This window comes from Agelaius tricolor, unplaced genomic scaffold, assembly GCF_023055355.1.
Source record: "Agelaius tricolor isolate 1412-34295 unplaced genomic scaffold, bAgeTri1.0.p SCAF_23, whole genome shotgun sequence".
Classification (NCBI taxonomy): domain Eukaryota; kingdom Metazoa; phylum Chordata; class Aves; order Passeriformes; family Icteridae; genus Agelaius; species Agelaius tricolor.
The window spans coordinates 3,173,215-3,195,175 of NW_027269283.1; the positions used below are offsets into that span (position 1 = coordinate 3,173,215).

General features: G+C 47.5%; 1 protein-coding gene across 2 annotated transcripts in view; it reads left to right on the forward strand.

Moving 5' to 3' along the window:
• Positions 1-21,961, forward strand: part of PPP1R16B (protein phosphatase 1 regulatory subunit 16B) — a 63,980-nt gene that overhangs the window by 35,284 nt on the left and 6,735 nt on the right. For both annotated transcript variants that reach the window (XM_071446698.1, XM_071446699.1), the window contains exons 3-9: positions 14,457-14,527; positions 16,410-16,555; positions 18,095-18,198; positions 18,480-18,604; positions 20,314-20,439; positions 20,789-20,864; positions 21,235-21,364. In XM_071446698.1, coding sequence (XP_071302799.1) covers positions 14,457-14,527; positions 16,410-16,555; positions 18,095-18,198; positions 18,480-18,604; positions 20,314-20,439; positions 20,789-20,864; positions 21,235-21,364 — 778 coding nt within the window. The remainder of the gene's footprint in view (positions 1-14,456; positions 14,528-16,409; positions 16,556-18,094; positions 18,199-18,479; positions 18,605-20,313; positions 20,440-20,788; positions 20,865-21,234; positions 21,365-21,961) is intronic.

Genomic DNA, 21,961 nt, shown 5'->3' on the forward strand with positions numbered 1-21,961 from the left:
AGCAGCATCTTCCCAACTCATCTTCCTCACTGGCTCGTGTAGCCCCTCCCTGACTGCAGACTGGGCTGGTTTTTCCCCTGGGATAGGTCCAAGGGCAGCTTTTATCCAGCTGTGAGGGGAGCTGCTGTACCCTGTGTCCCTGCACACATGGGGCTGGCCCAGGAGTGTGGCCAAGCAGGACTGGTCAGTGGGTCAGCACAGCCTGGCCCCTGCCCATCACTGCTGGGAATGGGCCAATTTCTCCTTATTTTCAGCAAGACTGTGGGAAAAGAAAGGATTTCCAGCCAGGGAGCTGGGAAACCTTGTAATTCAAATCTAGTCCACTCTCTGAAGAAACTCCTTGATTTAAATATTAAATGTGCTGCATGGGGAAGGAGGGATCAGATGGTTGCAAAGCATCTCAAAACTGCTGACAGTGTAAGGACCTCCTTGTGAGAGCTCCTGCTCCTTTCACAGCCCTTTTAATGCTTTTTGGAATTTTACTGCAGAGCAGAAACCCAAGGGAAGGTTTGTGCACCTTGCAGAGCTGCTCTGGGGCTCAGGGCTGTCCATGTTCCCACCTGACTGGGGCTGTCCTGGCTGGTGCTGGGGTGGAGGAGGAGATGGCTTTGCCTCTTGTCCCCTTCCCAGGGTGACTCTGCAGTTCCCAGCTGCTGTGATTTGCCTGTGTGTGCTGAGCTTTCATCTCTGCTTTTATGGGTGAGTTATTTGTTAGACTCTCTGGTGCAATATAGTCTTCTTCTTAATGCCTTTGATGCTGCTGTGCATCACAAAACACCTCAAACCAATCTGGCATTGGGTCTGTGAAGAGAAAGAGCCCTCCTGAGGAGCTGGGGTTGCTCTGGAGAGCAAGGCTACAGCAGCTAAGAGGTTAATGCTGTCTGTCCCAACCTCTCAGTGTCACCTGGTTGTCACTTTGATCACCACACAGCAGTTCTGTCCCCAGCAGGCTGTGAGCTCCAGGAGGGGTGTGTGTGCTGGGGTGTCCCTTGCTCCAGTGCTCACCAGCTGCTCCTTTGTGTGTCCTTCAACCAGGAGTGGGTGGTGGTGTGTGGAGAGCTTGGCCACCAAACCACGTCCATCCCTGAGTTGTAGGAGGCACAGAGGATGCAATTTATGCAATCAGGGCCCATTTTTAATTCACTTTTTGCTGCTGGTCCTCTCCTGGAGCTTGAGCTGCTCACAGTGACCCTGAGATGTGTTAAGAGTCTCTTTTCCCAGCTGAGAACTCGAAGAAGGAGTCAGAGCTCTTCAGTTCTTGGTCTCAAGGTTGTTTATTGTTTCTTACCTATAAAATTCTTTCCCCTGGCCTGCTGAGGTCTGCTCAGCAGGTCAGACAGAGGCACTCTGGTGTTATCTTTTTATACTAAAAACTACGTGTACGTTATTTACAATAACTTCCCAATGCCTACCACCTATGTTAGACAGTGAGCTTCTACTCTAAACCAATCCAAAAGTGCCAACATCACAGCAGAAGATGGAGGCCAAGAAGAAGAATTAGAAAGGCTGGACACGCCCAGATTCCTCCATCTTGCCCCTGAACCCCCATTCTAAGAACCCCAAAATCTATTTTTCACCCCATGACAAACTAATTATTATTCTACTAATTATTATTATTCTAAATATAACTAATTATTATTAGACTTTTGTGGCTTGCAGATCCTCATATAAGGTTGGTAACTTGCTCCATGGGTGATAATCAAAGTCACAGGCATCTGTGCTGGGGTCTCTGAGCCCCCTGGCAGGGGTTTGGGCAATCCAGGACAGCCAGAGGGATGTCCTGAGTTCCAGCAGTCCTCCCCCTGCCAGCTGTGCTGCATGGAGCAGAGGCAGCAGTCCTGTTGGGATGTGGAGCCAAGCTGGGATCACAGCTGTGGGAGGTGGCAGCAGCCAGGGCAGATGATGTGTGCAGCCTTCACGTGCTCACTTCTCAAAGGGGGACAGGCAGAATTTGGTTCAGGGTTTGTAGGCCAGGTTTCCATTACACAACTGTACTGGTTGCAGCTGCTTGTGTGAGATCCAGCCTCGTTGGATGCTCTGGTGGGGTGGGCTCCTTTCCCTGGGAATGATTCTGTGTGGTCAGATGAACAGAAAGAAGCAGGATTCCTCTCTTGTAGCACTGATTGGGTGCTGATGGAGGCTTGGAGTGGGATTGCCTCAGCCTGTGAAATGTGGGAAACGTATCAGAAACATTTCTTACAAACAACTGACTGGAAAAAATAATAATTTTCTTTAAACCTGTGTTTTTCCCAGACAAAGGTGAACCAGAAACAGCTGGGGAGGGATCTTGTGCTTGATCACAGATCCAGCATTGAGGATCAGATCTCCTGCATCTCCCAAAACAGACACAGGTGCTCTTGGCACAAGTCACACTGAGCCTGTGGGGGTCTCTGCCCATGCCTTCTTGTGTGAGGAATGTTCTAGCCCTGGTTTAGTGAGGGAGAGTACAACCCTCCCACTTCATTTCACAGGAGATGAAATGGTCCATGATGTCTCCAGGAACCAGAACGCTTGGATTGCTTGGATTGCTCTCCTCTGCAAGGGCCCTGTCCCCTTGGCTTGCCAGCCCTACTCCTGTTCATGAAGGGCTTGCTCTCACAAAGGTGTTTAGGAGGATGCCCCAGCTCTCTTCTGCTGGGTGTTGGTCTGCAGAAAAACAGCAGAAGCTGCAGGAGTTGCTCAGTTACACTCAGTGCTGGGGATGCTGAATGTTGGGGTTAGGAGCAGGAGGAACCAGGGGAGTGCAGGGTCCAGCCCAGGGATGGCACAGGGCTGCACATCTGCCCATGCCAGCTCCTTTGCTGTCACTGGGATCCACCTCTGCAGCCTGTAATTAGTGCTGGCAGCAGAGCTGTAAGCAGCCACTTCAGCATTAATTACTTTAATGAACTTACCCAGGTGCGTTGAGCTACTAAAGCATTTTGTTGTTCCTGTAAATGTTCCAGTCAAAATATTAAACTGCAGAATTGGTGGGGGATGGTGCAAAGCTGGAGCCTGCATTTCCTCTTGCCTTAATGTTCAAAATTGGGGTTATTTTAGTTAATTTGGTCATGTAGTCTGTTCTCCTCAAGCAGCATGGCAGGAGAGAGTAGGGAGGCTGCTTTACTCCCCCTTTACTCCTCGGTGTAAGGGGAGCAGCGAGCTCAGAGCAGTCTGCCACTCATGCCCAGAAGATGGGTGTCACCATTCCTGCTCTGTGACAGCTCCAAGGTGGTCCATGGCACTCAGGATCTTGTAGTGTTAAATATGTAATGAAAAACTCCCTGCTAAGAGGGATCTGCTGGTGAGGGAGCTTTCAGAAACAAACAGGGTGGGATGAAATGGCTCATTAACAGCACTGGGTTTACTACAGGAATAAGCAGAGTTTTCACTGCTGCTGGGAGGAGAATGGTCCTGCTGCTGCTAGTGGCAAAACTTAATGGGGAATTTTAATGGCTGTTAATTATTTTGCAAACTGCCATTTTATTGGGAAATGTGATCTACTTTTGCAAACTGAAGCTGTTCTCCACTGGTGCAGAAAGGAAAACTAGAATTCCTCTGAGCTGCCTCTTGCTGCAGAGGCTGGGGGAGGCATTTCACCTGCAATTCTGACATGGAGACTTGTCTTTTATCCCAGTCCCCTCACGGGGATGAAGGGAGAGAAGTCAACAGATGGTTGGACTTGATGATCTTCAAAGTCTTTTCCAACCTTAGCAATTCTATGATTCTAAGTGGGATATATTGTGCTGTCTCTGCTCCCTGCTGCTGCCTGTACCTCCTTGTTCCCAGCATCAAGGAGCTGTGGCTTCAGTGCTCAGAGATCCTGCTCTGATAAGTGGGGTGCTTTAAACCTGTGTAGGAGCTGCAGGGATGACGTATTTTTTAATTTGCTGGTTTGAACTATGTGTTTTGTTAATATATATTACAACAATAGATTCAGATAATGCATAATACATATAATTAGCTCAGCATGTAAACACAAAGCAATGAATTAAAAATAAATAAATCAGTGTATGCATAGAGACTGAAGTGCTCATCTCACACCAGTGACCTGGTCTGAAGCACTAAGGTAAAGCACTTTCTGGAGGAGATTTTCAGTTCTTTTCCTCTTTATGTTAAGTAAAAGGCTCTCAGGCTGCCCCAAAGGCTGGTAGAGTCCTGAGCTCAGAGCTCCAGGTTTAGGTTTGGACCCCAAACCTCTCCTTGCTCGAGGGAGCATCCTTGTTGCCCTGCCAGGAAATGGAGAGCTTTTCTCTCTCTGCCCACCGCTGATCTGAAGGGGTTTGCTGAGTTCAGGCTGTATTGTGCAGATGAAAGATGGAAGCTGATGGAGATGGCTTTTGAAAGTGAGGTGAAAAAGGAAAGTGCTGCCAGCCCCATGCTCACTTCCTTTCTTCTCTGCATCAAAGTGCTGCAAGCTCAGCAGAGGAGAGCTGGCAGCAAAAGCTGTCCTGAGTTCACATGAGGCTCCCTTTGGTGTCTGTGCACAGGGCAGGGATGGGTGAACACAGCCAGCTGGGCTTTTTTGTGCCTTTCTAAGGTCTGAAGGACCTGTCAAGCTCCGGAGCTGCCTCCCGTGGGCCTCCCAGCAGTCACAGAGCTGCATCTCCCTGCCTGGGAATGCTCATCTTCTCCTTCTGCAAGTGGTGGCAAGCAGAAATCATATGGAACTTGTGGCAGAAGTTGTTTGAGAGAGTTTTCAACTTTGTGTAATAGAATAGATGAGATAATTATTAAAACAAGGTGTGCACAGCACTCCCAGTCAGGTTATAGAGCAAGGCTGTATGACTGTGTGCCTGCTTGTTTTGACCAAATTTGAAGGCTTTTTTGCAGTCTCTGCCTCATTTATTGCAAGCCCCAGTGTAGCTGTGAAAAAACTGCATTTCTGCCAAGCTCAGGTGCTAACTTTTGATTCCACTCTCACATGTATGAGCTGGATTCCCTGCAGTGCTGAATGCCTCTGGTGATGATGTTCACAGAGAAAGCTGACTTCTCTGACAAGAGTTTGTTGGTAACCAAGGCACACTGGACTTTGGGGATTGCTTTGGGATTGGAGGTGTTTGACCTGGAGAGCAAATGTGAGTGCACTGCTTTGTTAACACAAGGAATAAATTGTGGGCTGTGTGATTTGTCTGGGTGACAGGTGCTGAAATGAAGGCTCAGAGAGAAGTGGTTGGAAAGTCTGGGGGAATAGTGAGATTTGATCAGCACTTAAAAATTGCAAACTTGGACTTGGGCATGTGAGAGTAGGGATAAAAAAATTGCTGTTAGCACTGAGGTTTCAGCTGCTTTGTCCAGTTCTGAACAACAGAAAGGATGGGGGAGAGCAGAGTTTCCTTGTGCTTAAAGGGCAGGGCTGGGACCTGGGCTCAAGGGCAGTGTCACAGCTGTGCCATGGACTGTCACTGTCACCTTGGCACAGAAAGGTCCCTGAGCCTCCAGAGCCTTGGTCTAACTTGGGCTGAGATGTCACAGCTGTGAAACGAGGCAAGAACTGATTGTAAAATCCAGGAGACAGCCTGGAGCTCACTCCACTACAGGCAGCTGCACTTTGGGAGATCTCTGGATGGAAGGTACTGTTGAAATCTAAATCTCTGAAATGTGTAAAATTTCCTGCTGAATAACTGCAGGTTGCAAAAGCAAAAGGATTGCCAAGGATTGCCAGTGCTTCTCTGGTAAGGTTCAGGTTGCTGCTTAACTTGCAGGAAAGTTTTTTCTGTAATGTTTGTTTTTTAAAGTGAAACTATGTTCTGTCTTTATCTGATATTAGAAGGGGGGTTGTGGGGAGGTGATTTTGTGCTTTTATAGACATTTCCCTTCCCACACTGCACAGCATTTCCAGTTAGAAACAGTGCCAAGGAGCTGAGGTTTTAGCAGATTACTCTGACTGCTGGCATGTCCCTTGTGGTCTCCCAGGTGGGTAATGGTGTGAGACACATCTGGGCTGGCAGCAGCTCCTGCTGTCACACAGAGCTGGGCATGTGTCCTGGTGTGAAAAACGCCAATCACTTGTTTCTAAAATTTTAAAAAGTTTCATGATAATAAAATGGTTATAAAAATAGCAATGTAATTAGAGTAATAATAATAATTTGGACAATTTGGATTAGGACAATATGAGACAATAGAAACAAAGAGTTATGGACAGTCTGAGTACCTCTTTCTGGGCAGCATAAGCCCAAAAAAGGACCCATGTTAAAAGAGGATTAACCCTTAAAAACAACAGCCTGTTGCATATTCATACACCTCATACATGATGGATAAACTCCATTCAAAGACAGGATTCTGTCTGGGCAGTGTCAGCTCCTTCCTCTGAATCCTGACAGAGTCTGCAGGGCTGAGGAGTCAGGAAGAAGTTCATTTCTGCTGATAATGGGGCAATAAATTCTCTTTCTCAGAAAGATTGAGGTGTCCTGTGGCTGCTCTCTCAGTGTGAGTACCTCATTCCTTTCTTAAAAAAATACCTCACTTACATAATTTCTATTTTAACATTATGTTATAACCTAAACTATATTTAACACACTACTTAAGAAAATTAACGCAGCATAACTTTCCAACACAACACATACAATATTCATTTGAATATTTGCGAAAAGCCAATCATAAAATCTGCATTTTTCACACTGGCACACCAGACCCTTGCAGGCATTCACGCCTGGGGCAGGAGTGCAGCCATGCATGGGAGCAGACCTGAGGGTGTGATGTGGGTCTGTGGCTCTGAAACATCTCCATCCCCATTGTACTCATCTCCATCCCCTCTGTGCTCATCCTAAACCAAAAAGAGACCGCTTTGGAGGTGGGGAGGGGAAAAACCCCCAATAAGCAGGATTGATTGAGCTCAGAGTGGGGCAGGTACTGAGACAGCCAGAGCAGATGGAGAGAGCAGAGCAGGGCTCTCTGAAGATCAGAGTGTGGTTAGAGAAACACAGAACAAGAGTCCTGGGCAGAGGAGGAGAGGCCAGGCTGGCAGGGGCTCCTGGGATGTGGTCAGCAGGCTGTACCTGCAGGGAATTGTTCAGCATGAGCTCAGGGCAGCTTGAGAAGCAGATCTGCATTTCCCCACCCTCCAGCACAGCCTCTCTTCCGTTACTGTGAGTAGAAAGTTTCCTGTTTTATAATTGAAACTCTTAAAAACGTTCCTGTGGTTCAGGTCAGCATTCAGCTGCTTAGCTGAGGCCAGAGGATGCCTGAAACACGAGCTGGGGGCAGAGGCTGTTGGCTCTGGAACCTAAGAGCACTTTCAAGTGGCAATAGGAGCTATTTCCTGCTCCACAGAGCACATCAGAGTATCCTCTTGCAAATCCTGGCAGTCTGGCTCTGCGTGGAGGCTGGAGGGGGCCTTTGCAATCCTGCTCCTCTGATCACCTGTTGGGTTATTGTGTTAATGTGGCTGGGGAAGCTCTTCACAGACAGCTGCAGAAGTTTTCCTCCTGACACCACTGCTCCCTTTCATCTAAACACTTCTCAGGTTGTCATTTCTATTAAAGCCAATTAATTTTTATGATGCATTTCCTTTTTAGTACCCTGACAGACTTAATATCTAATAAGATTAGTACAGACAGGTGCTGAGTGCTCCATGTCTCAGTAGATGGATCTTGGTCCAACACATCAAAAGTTGTTTCTGAACTCATGTACAAGTGAGATCCTCTGTGCTGCTCAGATAAAAGGCATGTGTAGTGTTGATTTTGTGTAGTCTGAATGGATTTGCTTGTGTTGTAATGACTTCCAAGGAGTGCTTTTTGTAGGGAGAAAGCTGGAAGCAGCCAGAGGAGGAGGAGATCAGGAGGTGCTGCTTGAGTTTCTGGCTCTGTAGGTGCCCTTTGTCCTGCTCTGCCTGAAGCTCAAATTCAAATGAGATGTGTTGCTCACCTGCTTGGGCCCACCAAACCCAAAATTCCAGATGTGACCTCAGGAGAGGGGGGTTCAGGTGCCCCTGGAGCTGCTTCTAGAGAAGGTGGCTGTGCATCATCCCTCTCTGTGTTGCTGCTCCCTGCTCAGGCCATTGACTCGTATGGACCATTCCCTTTGGGAGCTCTCACACCCCAAAAGCCAGCACTGCTCTGCTGGTGCCAGGCTCCTGAGTCATCCTTGGGAAACTTGGCCTTGGCTTGCTTGGTCCATGCCTCTTAAAGTCTGAGTTAATATATTTTTCAGTACTCTCTAAATCAGAACTGTTCAAATAACTTGTCTGAAATGCCTCTGAAGAGAGAGGAGGCTCCTCTGCAGCCCAGGTGTTTCTGTCACGGTGATACTGGGGAATCTGCTTTCCTGGCTCCCTGCCCACAGCAATCCTGCTGAAGGCAGCTGAGCCCAAAGGTTATATAAAACACTCATCCCTTTCAAATCCCATCATCTGTTTCAAAACCATCCCAAAATGATTTATTTATTCTTCCAATACCAGATGACAAATGGGAAGCCAGAGAAGTAACCTTTGACTTTAATTTTGCTTTATGTATTTAACATTTCCAGTGTGGACCAATTTCACTGTTAGCCTGACATGAGAAGAGGATCAGGATACTTTTGAACATGACACTACATCCTTAGAAAGCTGTGTCAGAGGGCAGCATCCTCTAATTTTTATTTTCCCAACTGAAATAAATGTGGCTTTGCTTCTGCTATGCCCTTCAAGCACTGTGGCTGCAGATGGGTAACTTGCACATTTCTTCATCCCAGTAATCCCAGCTGGATGGCAGCCCTTGAGGAAAGATGCTTTATCATCACTAGCCCTAAGTGGATTATCAGAGCTTGAAGAACAAGAAAAATGTGGGATGCAGAAGGGTGGGGGCCAGGCTCTCCCCATCCACCTGAGAAGCAGCTGTAGGAGGTTGTTGTCCCTTTGTAGCATTGCTCTTGTTGCTGTGGTGCTGCAGTGATGGGCAAGGGTGAAAGCATAAAGCACGAATGGATTGAAACATGCACAAACAGGGGGAGAAAGAATTGGACTCTATGCATTAAATAAATGTACAACCTGTTGACTTGCTGTCAGAATAAAACTTGTATAAACCAGGCCCCCAACCATGCAGGAGGAGCCTGCTGTGAAAAACAGGCTCCTGGGGGCTGAGGAGGGCTGTGCCCTCTTAACTAAGAAGCATCAAAGTCAGAAATAGATTTTCCTTGAGAGAAGCAGCCCCTGGACTGAGCGTGGCTGCGTGCAGTGCCTGCCCTGGATGTGGCACCAAGCAGATGGGGCTCTGCTGGCCTCTCTCCAGACTTGCCAGGTTTTGTGGGTATATTAGAAGCAGTGTGTGTGCCTGGCTATAAACTGGGTGGGAAGTGTTTAACAGGCTTTGAACCTTCCTGAGAAAGCTCAGTGATCAGTCAGGATGGGATGTCTCAGTCACTGGCTCAGCAGGCAAACTGGGCCATATTTATTTTTAGGTGTACTCTGTGTTTGAAGCTGAGTGTGGCATTTTGCTTTCTGAGAGGTTTTTCTGTCTTTCAGAAAGCTTTAGGGAGCTGTGGAGTTTATCAATGGGCCAGCATGGGCTATCAGTTGTACATTGCAGGGAGTGGAGGATAAGGCTGAGTGAGTTCATCCTGTTATTGCTCAGAGTTGAGACATGCTGTAAAATGTGAGTGTCATTGTATGCTGGGCTAGGGAGCTGGCAGAGCACTCCCAGCTTCAGTGCTGTTTTCCTGGCATTGTTTCTCCTGTGTAATAAATATCCCTGCACAACCACAGCAGTAAACATGCAGCTTTGAAGTAGCTGAGCTCCTCCACAGCCCCATGCCTGGCAGGCTGGGATCAGTCTTTGCAGACATTTGCCAGCACCCCTGCGTGTATGTCACTACAAATAATGCTGCAAGGAGCTGCTTCTGCTACCCTGGGTCTCTGACCAAAGCTGCATTTGGGTGAAAGGGACTTGGAGCAATGTGTAAAAAAGGTTTATTAACCCGAGTGAAACTTCATTTTATGCAGTGAAGTCATGTGTGAACACGCAGAAATTATTGTACTGTCATAGACACTCCACCTTTTAAAGGTGACCTGAAAGTGCCTGGTTCACCAAAAAGTGAACATGAAGAGTTTGGATGATTTCAAAGAGAAATTGTTGAGTAAAAAAGATTGAGACAAACGTGGATTTTTGCAAAGTAATGGCCTGTGTGTGTATGTAAACTTGGAGCACACAGGTAGGCTTGCTTGCCAGGAAAGGCAGTTTGCCATTATATATTTTTGGGAGGAATCAGGACCTCCTATCAGGAAGGTGTCTGTTGGATTTTTTTTAATCCCTCCATGATATCCATGTCAGTTCCAGCTGGCTTTTTCTCTTATGAGTTATTAATGCTTGAGGTATGCAAGTGCTTGGTATAGATGGGAGTGTAACAGTATCCAGGATTTTATGGTGTAGCTTATTGACTTAGGGGAAACTGCACTAACAGAGGCTTTTTTTTTTTTCCTTCATCTGGTTTAGGAACTTTTCTGGAAAAGCTGTTTCTAGAGTAAACTCAGTGGGAAGTAACACCAATAAAAAAATGATAGCACTGCAACATCTCTTCAGGCTGGAGAGTCAATTGCCCTGTGTTGAATTTTCCTTAAGACCTTTGCAGTGTTGTTTTTGCCTTTCCCCTGCTTTTTAGTTTTTGGGGAGAATAAATGAGGCTGGGAGGAAGAGGAGCTCCTGAGAAGTGGTTTGTTATGTTTGGGGAGGAGAATCTATCTAAGGCTGCCCCAGGACAGTGTTTGAGCCTCCCTCCTCAACCGAGGCTGTATTTTTACAGCTGTTGTGGGAGCTTTTTCCATTTAACACAGCGCAGATGTGAATGATAAAATAGAAATTGAAGATTAATGTACACCATCTTGGTGTGTGAGAGTTTCAATTATAGGCAGAGCAAGGAGAATAATGGAAAATACATTTGAGTGATCGCTCAGTTAATACAATTTGCAATGAATTATTCACAACAATTTGTTCATCCAGCTCTTATTGCCATCATTTTCATTCCTTCATTTGCCATGCTTTTGGAACTGCTTCCCACAACTTGTGCTGGATGTGTAATGAAGAATCTCCAGGCACCCAGCCCCTGCTCCCAACCTGCCTCTGCCCACGTGCAGCTCTGACAGGGCTCAGCAGTTTTGGCCCTGAGCTCCCTAAGAAGTTAATCAGGTGTTAGTGTGGGGCCTGATGCTGCTCAACACGCTGATGTGACCCCAAAGAGCCCCTTCTGTGGGGCTCAGGGGCTCTCAGAGGGCTCATTTCTGTGCTGTTCCACGAGCATGGGGATGATTGTGCTTCCACCAGCTCGGGCTGAGGCTTGACAGACGGCGATCAGCTGGTGCTGGGTGATTAATCTGTGTCCTTGGGAGTGAAGGGCTTGCTTCCTACCTGGACAGCATCAGTCATGCCTGGAGGTGGGGGAGAAGGTGTGGGCCTCTGCAGGGAAGCATGGGACACCAGCAGGGCTTGAAGGGAGAAGCATTTTGCACGCTCAGGTCGCTGTAACTGATGCTGTGTGTGAAGCAGCAGAGCAGGTCTGTACTGCCACAGGTGAGGGTCCAGCTTCCAGCACTGCTCAGCAGCACAAAGGAGCCCCCCCTTTCCTATTCTTAGGGCACTGGATAACCCACAAATGCACATTTTCTCCTGAAGTTTATCAGAAAGGAGGACTTGTTCTTCCTGGCTCTTTGGGAAGGGCTGTTCCTGGGTGGTGGCCATGGAGAAGGTGTCCAAGTCCTCCCTCCATGTGCATCTGCAGCTCACAGCAAGAGGGGGTGATGGAGCTGCTCTTTGCCACCCCATGCCCTGCTGCTGGGCTGCTGGGCAGGAATGGGGCTGTGTTCTGCTCTGAACCTGGGCTGCTGGGCAGGAATGGGGCTGTGTTCTGCTGTGAGCTTGGGCAGGAATGGGGCTGTGTTCTGCTGTGAGCTTGGGCAGGAATTGGGGCTGTGTTCTGCTCTGAACCTGGGCAGGAATGGGGCTGTGTTCTGCTGTGAGCTTGGGCAGGAACTGGGGCTGTGTTCTGCTCTGAACCTGGGCTGGTGGGCAGAAATTGGGGCTGTGTTCTGCTGTGAGCTTGGGCAGGAATGGGACTGTGTTCTGCTGTGAACCCGGGCTGGTGAGCAGGAATTGGGGCTGTGTTCTGCTCTGAACCTGGGCAGGAATGGGGCTGTGTTCTGCTGTGAGCTTGGGCTGCTGGGCAGGAATGGGGCTGTGTTCTGCTCTGAACCTGGGCAGGAATTGGGGCATATTGCTGCCTGACCCTGTGCTGCCCTGAGCCCTGAAATGCATTTCCCAAGCCCTGAAATGCAATCTTCAGTTTAGGACTGGACAGAAAGCATCTGATCTCTTCTTCATGCCTTGTTTGCCTGGACTCTGTGGTACCACATCCATGCCTGGCTGCATTATCTGACTTTTCTGGGCCCTTTTCTGGTGCCTTGGGGCTGTCAGTCCTCAGTGTGTTGGGAGGTACTGGGCAATAAGGGGAGCCTGTCCTGAGGGCAGAAGGGAGCCAAGGGGAGCTGCTCTGGGAACATGAGGGCTGCTGCAGGGGTTAGGGAAGAATTCAAAGCTTCTTTAGGGTAAGATTAAAACTTCTCTGAATCTTAACCCTTCAGGGCCTCTTACAAGCTCTGTCAAGCCATGATCACAGTGCCTTTGACACAAAACCCTGTAACAAGCTGGGATTTATGCTGCTGCTTCTTCCCATGGAGAGACAGCACTTACAAGGTTAATTTGCCAGCATCTACTTGTCCAAATCTCCATAATCAGGCAAAACATGATTATGGAGCTGTGTGTCATTAGAACACAATGGCACTTAACTGACTGAGATTGAATTAAAACCCTAATGGCAGAGCATCCAAGGTAAATAAGAGACAAGCAGACTCACTGGTGGATGACTTGTCTATCACTCAGCTTGGATTAGGAGAGCAGGAGCTCAGGGCTGGCCAGAAACAGTAGAAGCAGAGTCATTAAATTGGATCTACTGGCTGAGGTTCAGTGCTCCTATTACTGTTCAGCATGCAAGTGTTGGGGCTGTGAGTCCAGTGTAGGCGTGGGCTTCCTGCACTGGCCTTTGAGCTGGAAAAAAAAAAGGCTTTGAATTCACTGTGGTGCTGGGTGAGTTTTGTCTTTGCTGTATTCTCCTTTTTTGTATCAGTTTCACCAAGCAGGTGTCAATGCCTTGAAATTATTTCCAGCAAAAGTAAATCCAAGCATTCATTTTGAGTTGGTGAAACAAGTCTGTGATGTGAAATGTTTTATTTCACTTCTGTCTGGTTTTGCCTTCCTTTGTGATAACGTCAGAGCAGTGGCTTCCAATCAAAATTTCACTTTGCTTTCAATTTGCCTTTCTTGCAAGTGCCTTTTCCAGATCTTTTAAACAAAGCCTCATAAATCATCCCTGATGTCATGGTGGGTGTGTTTTCCATGTTCTGTTTTGCGTGCCAGAAGTGCTCTGTCCCCAGGGACAGCCCTGCAGATGGTTCTCCCTGTGAATGTGCTGGGGCAAGAGCTCCCTCTGACAGCAGCTCAGGGATCAGAGGCTGCAGGATGCTCTGGGCTGAGCAGCCTTGCAGTATTTTTGATTGCCAGCTCTGAGGAAAGTTATTGCCCTTTTAGCTCTGTCAGGGTTCCTGGCTGTGCAGCTCTGGTTTCACTCAGTGCTTGCATGCCTGCCATCAAATCAGATGTGATGTGAATATCTGTTGCTGCTCTGGCCCTGGGGAGATGATTATGAACCTCTGGCTTGTGCTGTCAGTGACATTTGAGGTAGGAAAAGCATTAGGTGGTGACATCTCTGGAGAAAAAACAGGGAACGAGCAAGGAAACAACAGAAAATGGGCATGGAACATCAAATCTGTCAGCAGTGTTGAATTTGAAGAGTTTGTGGTGTTGCTATTAATTTATGCCCTCTGCCAACCTTGTTGCTGTTGCCTTGTGCAAGTTTTTCACCTAGGGGCTAATGACTTTACATGTGTTTCAGAAATTTGCATTTTAATGGAATAAATGTTACCCTTTCCCCCCAAAGCAGTGATTAAAAACTGAAGCCTCTGGAAAGCTTTCTCCAAACACCCAGCAGCTCAAGTGCAGTGTCCAAAGCAGCCCTGGTGTATTCAGTGTGGGAGGGCCCTGAATGCATGGATTACTTCTTGAGGCAAAGCCTCATCCCTCTCATGGTGGGAGGAATCTCTTCCATGGTTGTAACTCAGGACCCCAAAATCCCCTTTGGGGCTCTCCTGGGCCACAGAGTGCAGAGGTTGCACTCAGGCATTGTGAAGCACATGGCAAAAATGGAGACTGCTCCAGCACAACTGAAGGAAAATTGTAACTGTGCAAAGTCTCCTTTGGAAGGAGATTGGGGGAAAATTGTGTGCTGGTGCTCTCTGCTGGATAAAGCCAGGAAGGCTCTGCTCTCACTGCGGTGACAAGCCAGCACTCTGCCCACACTGATGGTGTGAAATGCATTGCCTTGAACCTGTCCAGGGCTGGCTGGGAGCACGAGATGTGGCAGGGTGGCTGCTCTGACTCTCCTGTGTGCTTGCCTTGCAGTGTGTTACCTGCTGAAGAGCAACATCAGCCCCGACCTGTGCAATGAGGATGGATTAACTGCGCTGCACCAGGTGAGCTCACCCCCCTGCTGCCCACTCAGCCAGCCTGGCCAGCTGTAACTGGGAGACCTCTTAGATTTCTTTTTTTTTCCCTCTGTTAAAGCAGTGAAATTTCACCATGTTGTGCTGGTGATCTGGTTTCTTGGGGAACAAACTGAGATCAAATCCTTTTCTTGCTGTATCCCAGACTTTATTCAGTGATAATAAGAACTCAGGGTCAGGGCTGGAATTCACATGTGAACAGAATTCCCCCCACTCTTTAATTTTTGTAGGTGGGACTGGGCTCTAAATTCTCATAACAGATAAACTCAAATTTAGAGTTTATCCATGAGGTTTGAAAGTGATTTAAATAAATGATGCACAAGATGCTTGAAGAATCCGCTGCTGCTCGCTGTAGGGACTTCCAAAGTCAGTATGAGATGGGAGTAGCTGATCACCAGTGAAATACAGACTTGCTAGAGTAGTGTGTAGGTCTGTGGCCTTCCTTGGAGCCCCTGTGCTGTTTCCATAAGGGTTTTTCTATTCTTTCTCAGGCACGTGGGACTGGCCGTGCCTGGCAGCTGCCGCCCCCGCTGCCTGTAACAACAGTGGCGTGGTTGTCACACGAGCACTCGGGGCTTTCTGGCCAGAACTCCCTGCTCTGAATGCCCCCATTGACTTGGGATTTTGGATTATTGTGCCAGTTGCCTGCTCTCTTCAAAGCTGCATGAATGTTGGTTTAAAAATGCAAACTGCCTCCTGGAAGAACAAAAGGTGCCACCACCATCACCTCTCCAAAGAGATGTTATCCTGCACTCAGAGAGACACTGACAGCTCCTTGCTTTCCCAGCCAGGCTCTGTAGCCTGGAGAATCCCACCTTGCCCACTGAGAGGTTGTAAAGGTGCATTTGGGAGTTCTGATGGGAGCTTTGTATCCACTGGAATTAACTGAATCCCTGAGCACAGAGAAGCCCCTCAGTGGGCACATTAGCATTCCTTCCAGTGAATGTGACTTCCTTCCACTTCTGTGATAATTTGGCTGTGTGTCAGCCATGACTGTAACCCCACTGCCATGTACAAATAATGAACAGAGTAGAAATACCTGAAAGGTCCTTGTCACTCAGCTCTGAAATGTTTGTTGTGTGTTGGAATTCAGCCCCATTAAGAGCCTGTAATGTGTGCTGAGCTGTGTGGGTCTGCAGCAATGCACAGACCACAAACAGCCTTCTTGCACAAGAATAAATCTTATTTTAACATCTTTATCACATGCACATTCATGTCTAAAGGTGAACAAGAGGTGGATCAAAGAGCAAATTCCACCTTCACCAAAGGAAGGAGGTTGAGGCCCTTCTGGCCTCCTGGGCTATACTCTAAATGCAGGAAGGAAGCTGCTTTTTTTCAGGAAGTGAAAAGTGCCCTGCAAAGTGCCCCATCATTCTGGGAATCCAATTTGTGCCTCCCCAGATAACTGTGGTAGGTAGCATGAGCTCCTGAGAAGACTTTAGCTCATCACATGCCAGTGTGTGGGATTCTCCCTAAGAAAAGGGAATGTCAGCTTGTCAGCTCATCCCTTGGTATGTGGTTCTACTGGTTACATTGAATTTCTGCTGTGTTTGCTCTTGAATATGGAAGACCCAGTGGAATAGAAGCTGTGAGCATGTTTGCTTTTGTTCCCTGCTGGTTCTGCCAGAATAGGCCCTGGAAAACACCAGTGACCCTTTGGTCAGTGTAGGTGTTCTGCCTTTTTGACCTGCTGGGGCTCAATTTGGTGTTTAACTCTCCTTGCCAAGCAGTGCAGGATAAAGTAGGTCTCCATGTCCAGATGCCCTTTATTATTTCACAGCTGAGCAGGTATGAACCCTCATGTTCCCAAAGTTTAAAAAACCCCAATGTTTCTGCATTTCTTCCTCCCCAGTGCTGCATAGACAACTATGAGGACATAGTGAAGCTCCTCCTCAGCCACGGGGCCAATGTCAATGCCAAGGACAATGAGCTGTGGACTCCACTGCATGCAGCAGCCACCTGTGGTCACATCAACCTGGTGAAGATCCTCATCCAGCAGTAGGTGGCTTTTGGTGTCTGTCCTTTCTGTGGGTCTCATTCTAGCCACAGCTTCTGTGGATGGAAACTGAGGCTGTTTAGGACCTTGGGAGGTTGCAGCAGTGGTGGTGATTCCCCTGCTTTCAGGCTGCTCATGGGGGTCCTTCCTGCTTGGGGGAGAAGGGAGTGAAGGAGTGTCACAGACATCTTTTATGAGAAATCCTTTCCTTAGGATTTTTCCTCCTGAGAAGCTGAGGGGCCTCAGGAACAAAATGTAACCAATGGTTATCTGCTGCTGTGGAATGCAACAGGTGCATCTGGGATTGGTCTCATGTGGTTGTTTCTAATTAATGGCCAATCACAGCCCAGCTGGCTCAGACTCTCTGTCCGAGCCACAAGCCTTTGTTATCATTCTTTCCTTTTCTATTCTTAGCCAGCCTTCTGATAAAATCCTTTCTTCTATTCTTTTAGTATAGTTTTAATATAATATATATCATAAAATAACAAATCAAGCCTTCTGAATCACAGAGTCAGATCCTCATCTCTTCCCTCTTCCTGGGAACACAGTCACATGGGAGGAAGAGCAGAAAGGCTCAGGAGACAATAAACCCTGGATGACTAGGCTCAGTTTTGTGAAGCTTCTGGAGACTGGGCCAAAAATTGCCCCTTTTTGCCTGTGTTCTGGTGTGTGTGCCTGTGGAACTGTGATTTCTGGGGGGGTAGAAAGAGGAGCAGCCAGCAGCATCCACCCTCAAGCTCCTAAACAGCACCTCAGATCTTCCAGCCCCAGTCAAGCAGCCACTGGTGTATGAGGGCAGCAGTGTGCTTGTGTAACTCAGATACCTGGGTGAGCCTTGGGACCCTTCTCACTGGGTCTTAATTAGTGATCACCGAACTTCCTGCAAGATTTGATCCCCAGTGGTGACACAGGGTGCTTGACCAAGTCCCTAAAGCTCAAGTCTTGCCAGCAAGGAGGAGGAAACCAGGTGTGTTTTGAGCTGTGTCATGAGCACCTGTGGTGACTCCTGCCTGGGGCAGATGGTTGTGCCTGTGTGTGGAGCCCTCTCCTCCCTTTCCCAGAGTGCTGCTGCTTTGGCAGTGTTAACCTGCTGCCTTGCACAGCTGTACCTGCTGCTTCTTCCTCAGGGAGGGAGGCTTCTCCCTGTGGTGGTGTCATCTGGGACATAAGCGTTGAAAATTTGGCTCTTCTATGACTGTATAATGAAGGAGAGAAGAGGATGCAGTCAAGTGTCCCTTGGAGGATGTTCCCTCTTGGGTTAGGAAATTTTTGGAGGTTATAAAAATGGAGCAGATGTGGAATACAGGGCATTACTGATTCAGGAAGGAGGTGTAATGTGCTGCCTTTCATCCAGTCCTGGAATTAATCTTCTCCACTCATAGCTCCACAGCTTTGCTTCAAATCTTTCTTCTGTCATTCGTACTTTGGTGGCATTTGGGCAACTATGAAATCCCAGTTGGTTTTTCCCAAGCATTTATCCCAGAGTGTGGCACTGTCTGCTCTGAGGTCCTTGCTGGTGTAACTCAGTTTTCCCCTTGCAGTGGAGCAGACCTGTTGGCAGTCAATGCAGATGGCAACATGCCATATGACCTCTGTGAAGACGAGCCAACCCTGGATGTCATTGAGACTTGCATGGCCTATCAAGGTGAGGAGACTGAGTTTATGTAAAATACAGAAATGGGTCAATGTGGTACTAAAAATTGCCCTGTTTCTCAGCTCTTGATTGGCCTCTGGAGAAAAGCAGAGAGCTGCTCCTGGCATAATTTCTTGGGACCTGACTCTGTGTGGTTATTCTGATTCCCAAAGATCACAAGGGTGAAGGATGTGGGGTCATATCAACCAGGATCCTAAATCTTATTTTACTCAGCCAGCGGAGAATTTTACTCAACCTTTCCAACTGTCCTCTTTTAACTGGAATTTTAACAGGGATTACCCAGGAAAGGATCAATGAGATGAGAGCTGCTCCAGAGCAGGTCATGATCTGTGACATTCATGACATACTTGCCACTGGCCAAGACCTGAACAGGACTGATGCCCAAGGTGCTACGCTGGTGAGTGAAACTGCAGCGGCTTCAGTTTTGCTTTCCTTCAACCCAGAGGTTGTGAAACCTGCCCTGGAGCAGGAGTTACCCAAAATCAACAGGTGCAAGTCACTGAGAGGAGAAGTCCCACAGAACATAACACATCTGCTGACCTGCAGGGAGCTGGGCCTGCAAGACCTCCCAGTGACCTCTTGCTTCTCATGGGCTGGTTGGAGTCCTGTGGAGGGCATGTGAGAGCCCTCTGGCTTTCCCAGGAGCAGGACCCAGTGCTGCTGGAGGCTTCTTGCCTCCCTTCTGCTTTGTGTGGGTCTGGCTCACAGAGTTTCACTGTTTGTTCCCCCTGGTGGCACCTGGCCCTGGGCAGAGGTGGGCACCCAGGACAAGAGTGCAGCACAAAGCAAGCTGGCATCTCATTTGTCTGCATAGGGACTGGGAATTCTGAGCAATCCCAGCTCTTTTTACCCCACAAATGTGTCTCCCAAATTGTGTCTCAGAACAGTCCCAGCTTAGGGAAAGTTCAGTAATGAGGTCATATGTGCTGGGAATTTCATACAACCAGGGTCATTTAATGCTGGGGTCCAGACATAACTGATTACAGGGCCAGGCCATGGCAGTGTATTCCAGTTTCTTAATCTAAATGTCACCTTCAGCATATACCAGAAGTGTAAGGGAAGGGCAGGTTCCCTTGAAGGTAAGCTTAGATGATTGAAGTTTTTATTGCAGCTTATTTTTTAACACATTTTCCCCTTTAATAAGGATTATATATACACATTTAAGCAGACCTCTGGGTTCCCCCTTTTGTATCACCCCCAACTAATTCCTTATTAATTTATGTGGCCTCTAGAAAGTGGCATAAAGTTTATGTAGAAATTAATTGAGTTGCTAGAAAGCATCAGGAAATATTTCCCGATGAAGTTTTAACTCTGTGTGGTGGCATCCTCATGAAAATTTTTTGAAAAGAAGCTTTGGTTCTCTCATTTAGCACAACCGAAATAGGAGGAGCTCTGAGTGGAGTTAATCCCTTCAGAGCAGTGCATGGGTCAATGTTTTGCTCAGAGATGCAACAGCAGACTGCAATTAAGAAAATCTTCAGAGACATGAAGTTGGGGAACTGAAAGAGACCATTACTGATTGTCTCCAAAGTGGTGGCTGTAGTTGGAAGCCAATATCTGAAAAATCATCCTCCCTTAAGTTAAAGTAGCCAAAGTTTAAAATGTTTCTGACTTTCAAATGGTGAAAATAATTACAGTGTGATTGGAAGTGCAATTGCACAGTTAGTCCTGACTAAAGCAGGCTGTAAATTTGATTCAAAAAAATCACATCCACAGCACTTCAGTGGAGGAGATGTTGTTCTGGCATAGAGTGGATGATGTTCTGCATTGCAGGCTCGTGTTTTAATGGTGCTTTCCCTACAGATTAGAAAGCACTTAAAAGCCCCTGATTTAAAATGTGAATACATTATTTTTCTCATCCATATATCTAAGTTATTCTAAGAACTGTTAAGCAATTTCCTCTCCAAACAGAATTACATTCAGGCAATACTGAGCTCTAATAACAGGAACAACCTGCTTTTGACCTGGTGCCATCTGCCCAGTGTGAAATGTGCTGCCTGTCCAGCTCTAGGCTCAAGCATTATCCAAGAAAATCCTCTGAAACTCGGTGTATAAAACCATGTGTGGTCCTTGCAGGCAGCTCATGCTCTGTTCCTTATCTCCTAGCTGCATATAGCTGCAGCCAATGGTTATCTGCATGCAGCTGAAGTGCTTCTGGACCAGGGGGCAAGCCTGGATGTTAAGGACTGGGATGGCTGGGAACCTCTGCATGCTGCTGCTTTCTGGGGACAGGTAAGGATTTTGCTGTGTCACGTGTGAGGGTGGCATTTCTTCCTGCCTGGACAAACTGTGGAATACTCTGCAAATGGAATAAATCTGAACTGGGGCTGGGCTCTCTGGACAGCATCAGAGAAGATCCCATGGGCTCCAAAAAGAACTGGTTGCTGAGAAATTTCAGGCAGAGCATGCCAGTGCAAGTGGATGGTGGGAACAGTGTTTAACATCACACACATACCAGAGTTATTTGAGGCAAGTTGAACCTGCCTCTCATCTTATTCCAACCTTTCAGCTTTAGGGAGAAAAGCCTAAATTGCCTAAAATACCTCTATCAACTCAACTTGGCTTTCTTTCCATTCTTTAGATGCAGATGGCTGAATTGCTGGTGTCCCATGGGGCTAGTTTGAGTGCCAGGACATCTTTGGATGAGATGCCAATAGGTGAGTTTATGAAGCTTAAAGAAAGAAGTGTTTAAGAAATGGCTGGAGTTCTCCCATGGTGCTTTCAAGCATTAACATCATGTTTTAGGTATCATTTTAGAATCAAAGTTTCTTTAACCAAGACTGAAGTTTTGAAGCACCACTTTACTACAGAAAATGCTTCTTCCTGCTCATAAAAAGAAGGAAGAAGGCATATCCCAAGCACCAGGTCTTCCTGCTGTGTGTTTCCTCTGTTATCCCTTGTGCTTGGGAGCCTCCCTGCTGTTGTGTGCAGCCCAAAGACCTGGGTGTCTAACTAGGAAGGCACAATTAGCAACGTGGTGTTAATGAGAATATCTGACAAAGGGCTTGGTCTGTGTGTGTGCCATAGATCTGTGTGAAGAGGAGGAATTCAAAGTTCTGCTTCTGGAGCTGAAGCACAAACACGATGTGATCATGAAGTCCCAGATGAGGCACAAATCCTCCCTGAGCCGCAGGACCTCCAGCACGGGCAGCCGGGGGTGAGTTCTGCTCTGCCCTGCAGGTCACCTGGGCCACTGGCCTGGCCACCCAGGTGTATTCTCACCCTGAGGTCAGTGAGAACAACCCATCTGTCCTTTCTGAAGGAAAGGTAGTAGCTCACTTTGGCTGCTGAAAGCAGAGCTCCTTTGAAGTGTGGTTTTTTCACTAGGGAGAGGTGCTCATTCTTGGGGGGGAAATGGTTTTGTGCTGGTGTGGTTTAAGAACTGCCCAGAGCACAGGACCAAATGGTGAGAATTTATTCTGTTAAACCACTGAAACTGGTGTTGGAAATCACTGCTTCAAGTGGATTAACTTGAGATTTTTAGTAGTATGTCACATGGCCAAGATGCAGTGCTGAGACACAGTTTGCAGAGGTCTTTGTGAGATGTTTCTAGACACCAAAGCAGTCCTGCACACCGCAAAGCTCCCTAAACAGCCCATGGGCCATTTCCTTCTACATTTACTCCACTGGTTGCAGAATAGGTCCATAAGGTGACCTGCATGAACTCTAAAACAAATTTGCAGTGCCAGTTTAGAGCTCCTCAAAATTCCTCCCACCTTCAGTATCCACCTCTGTGCCTTTGCTTTGTGTGGGT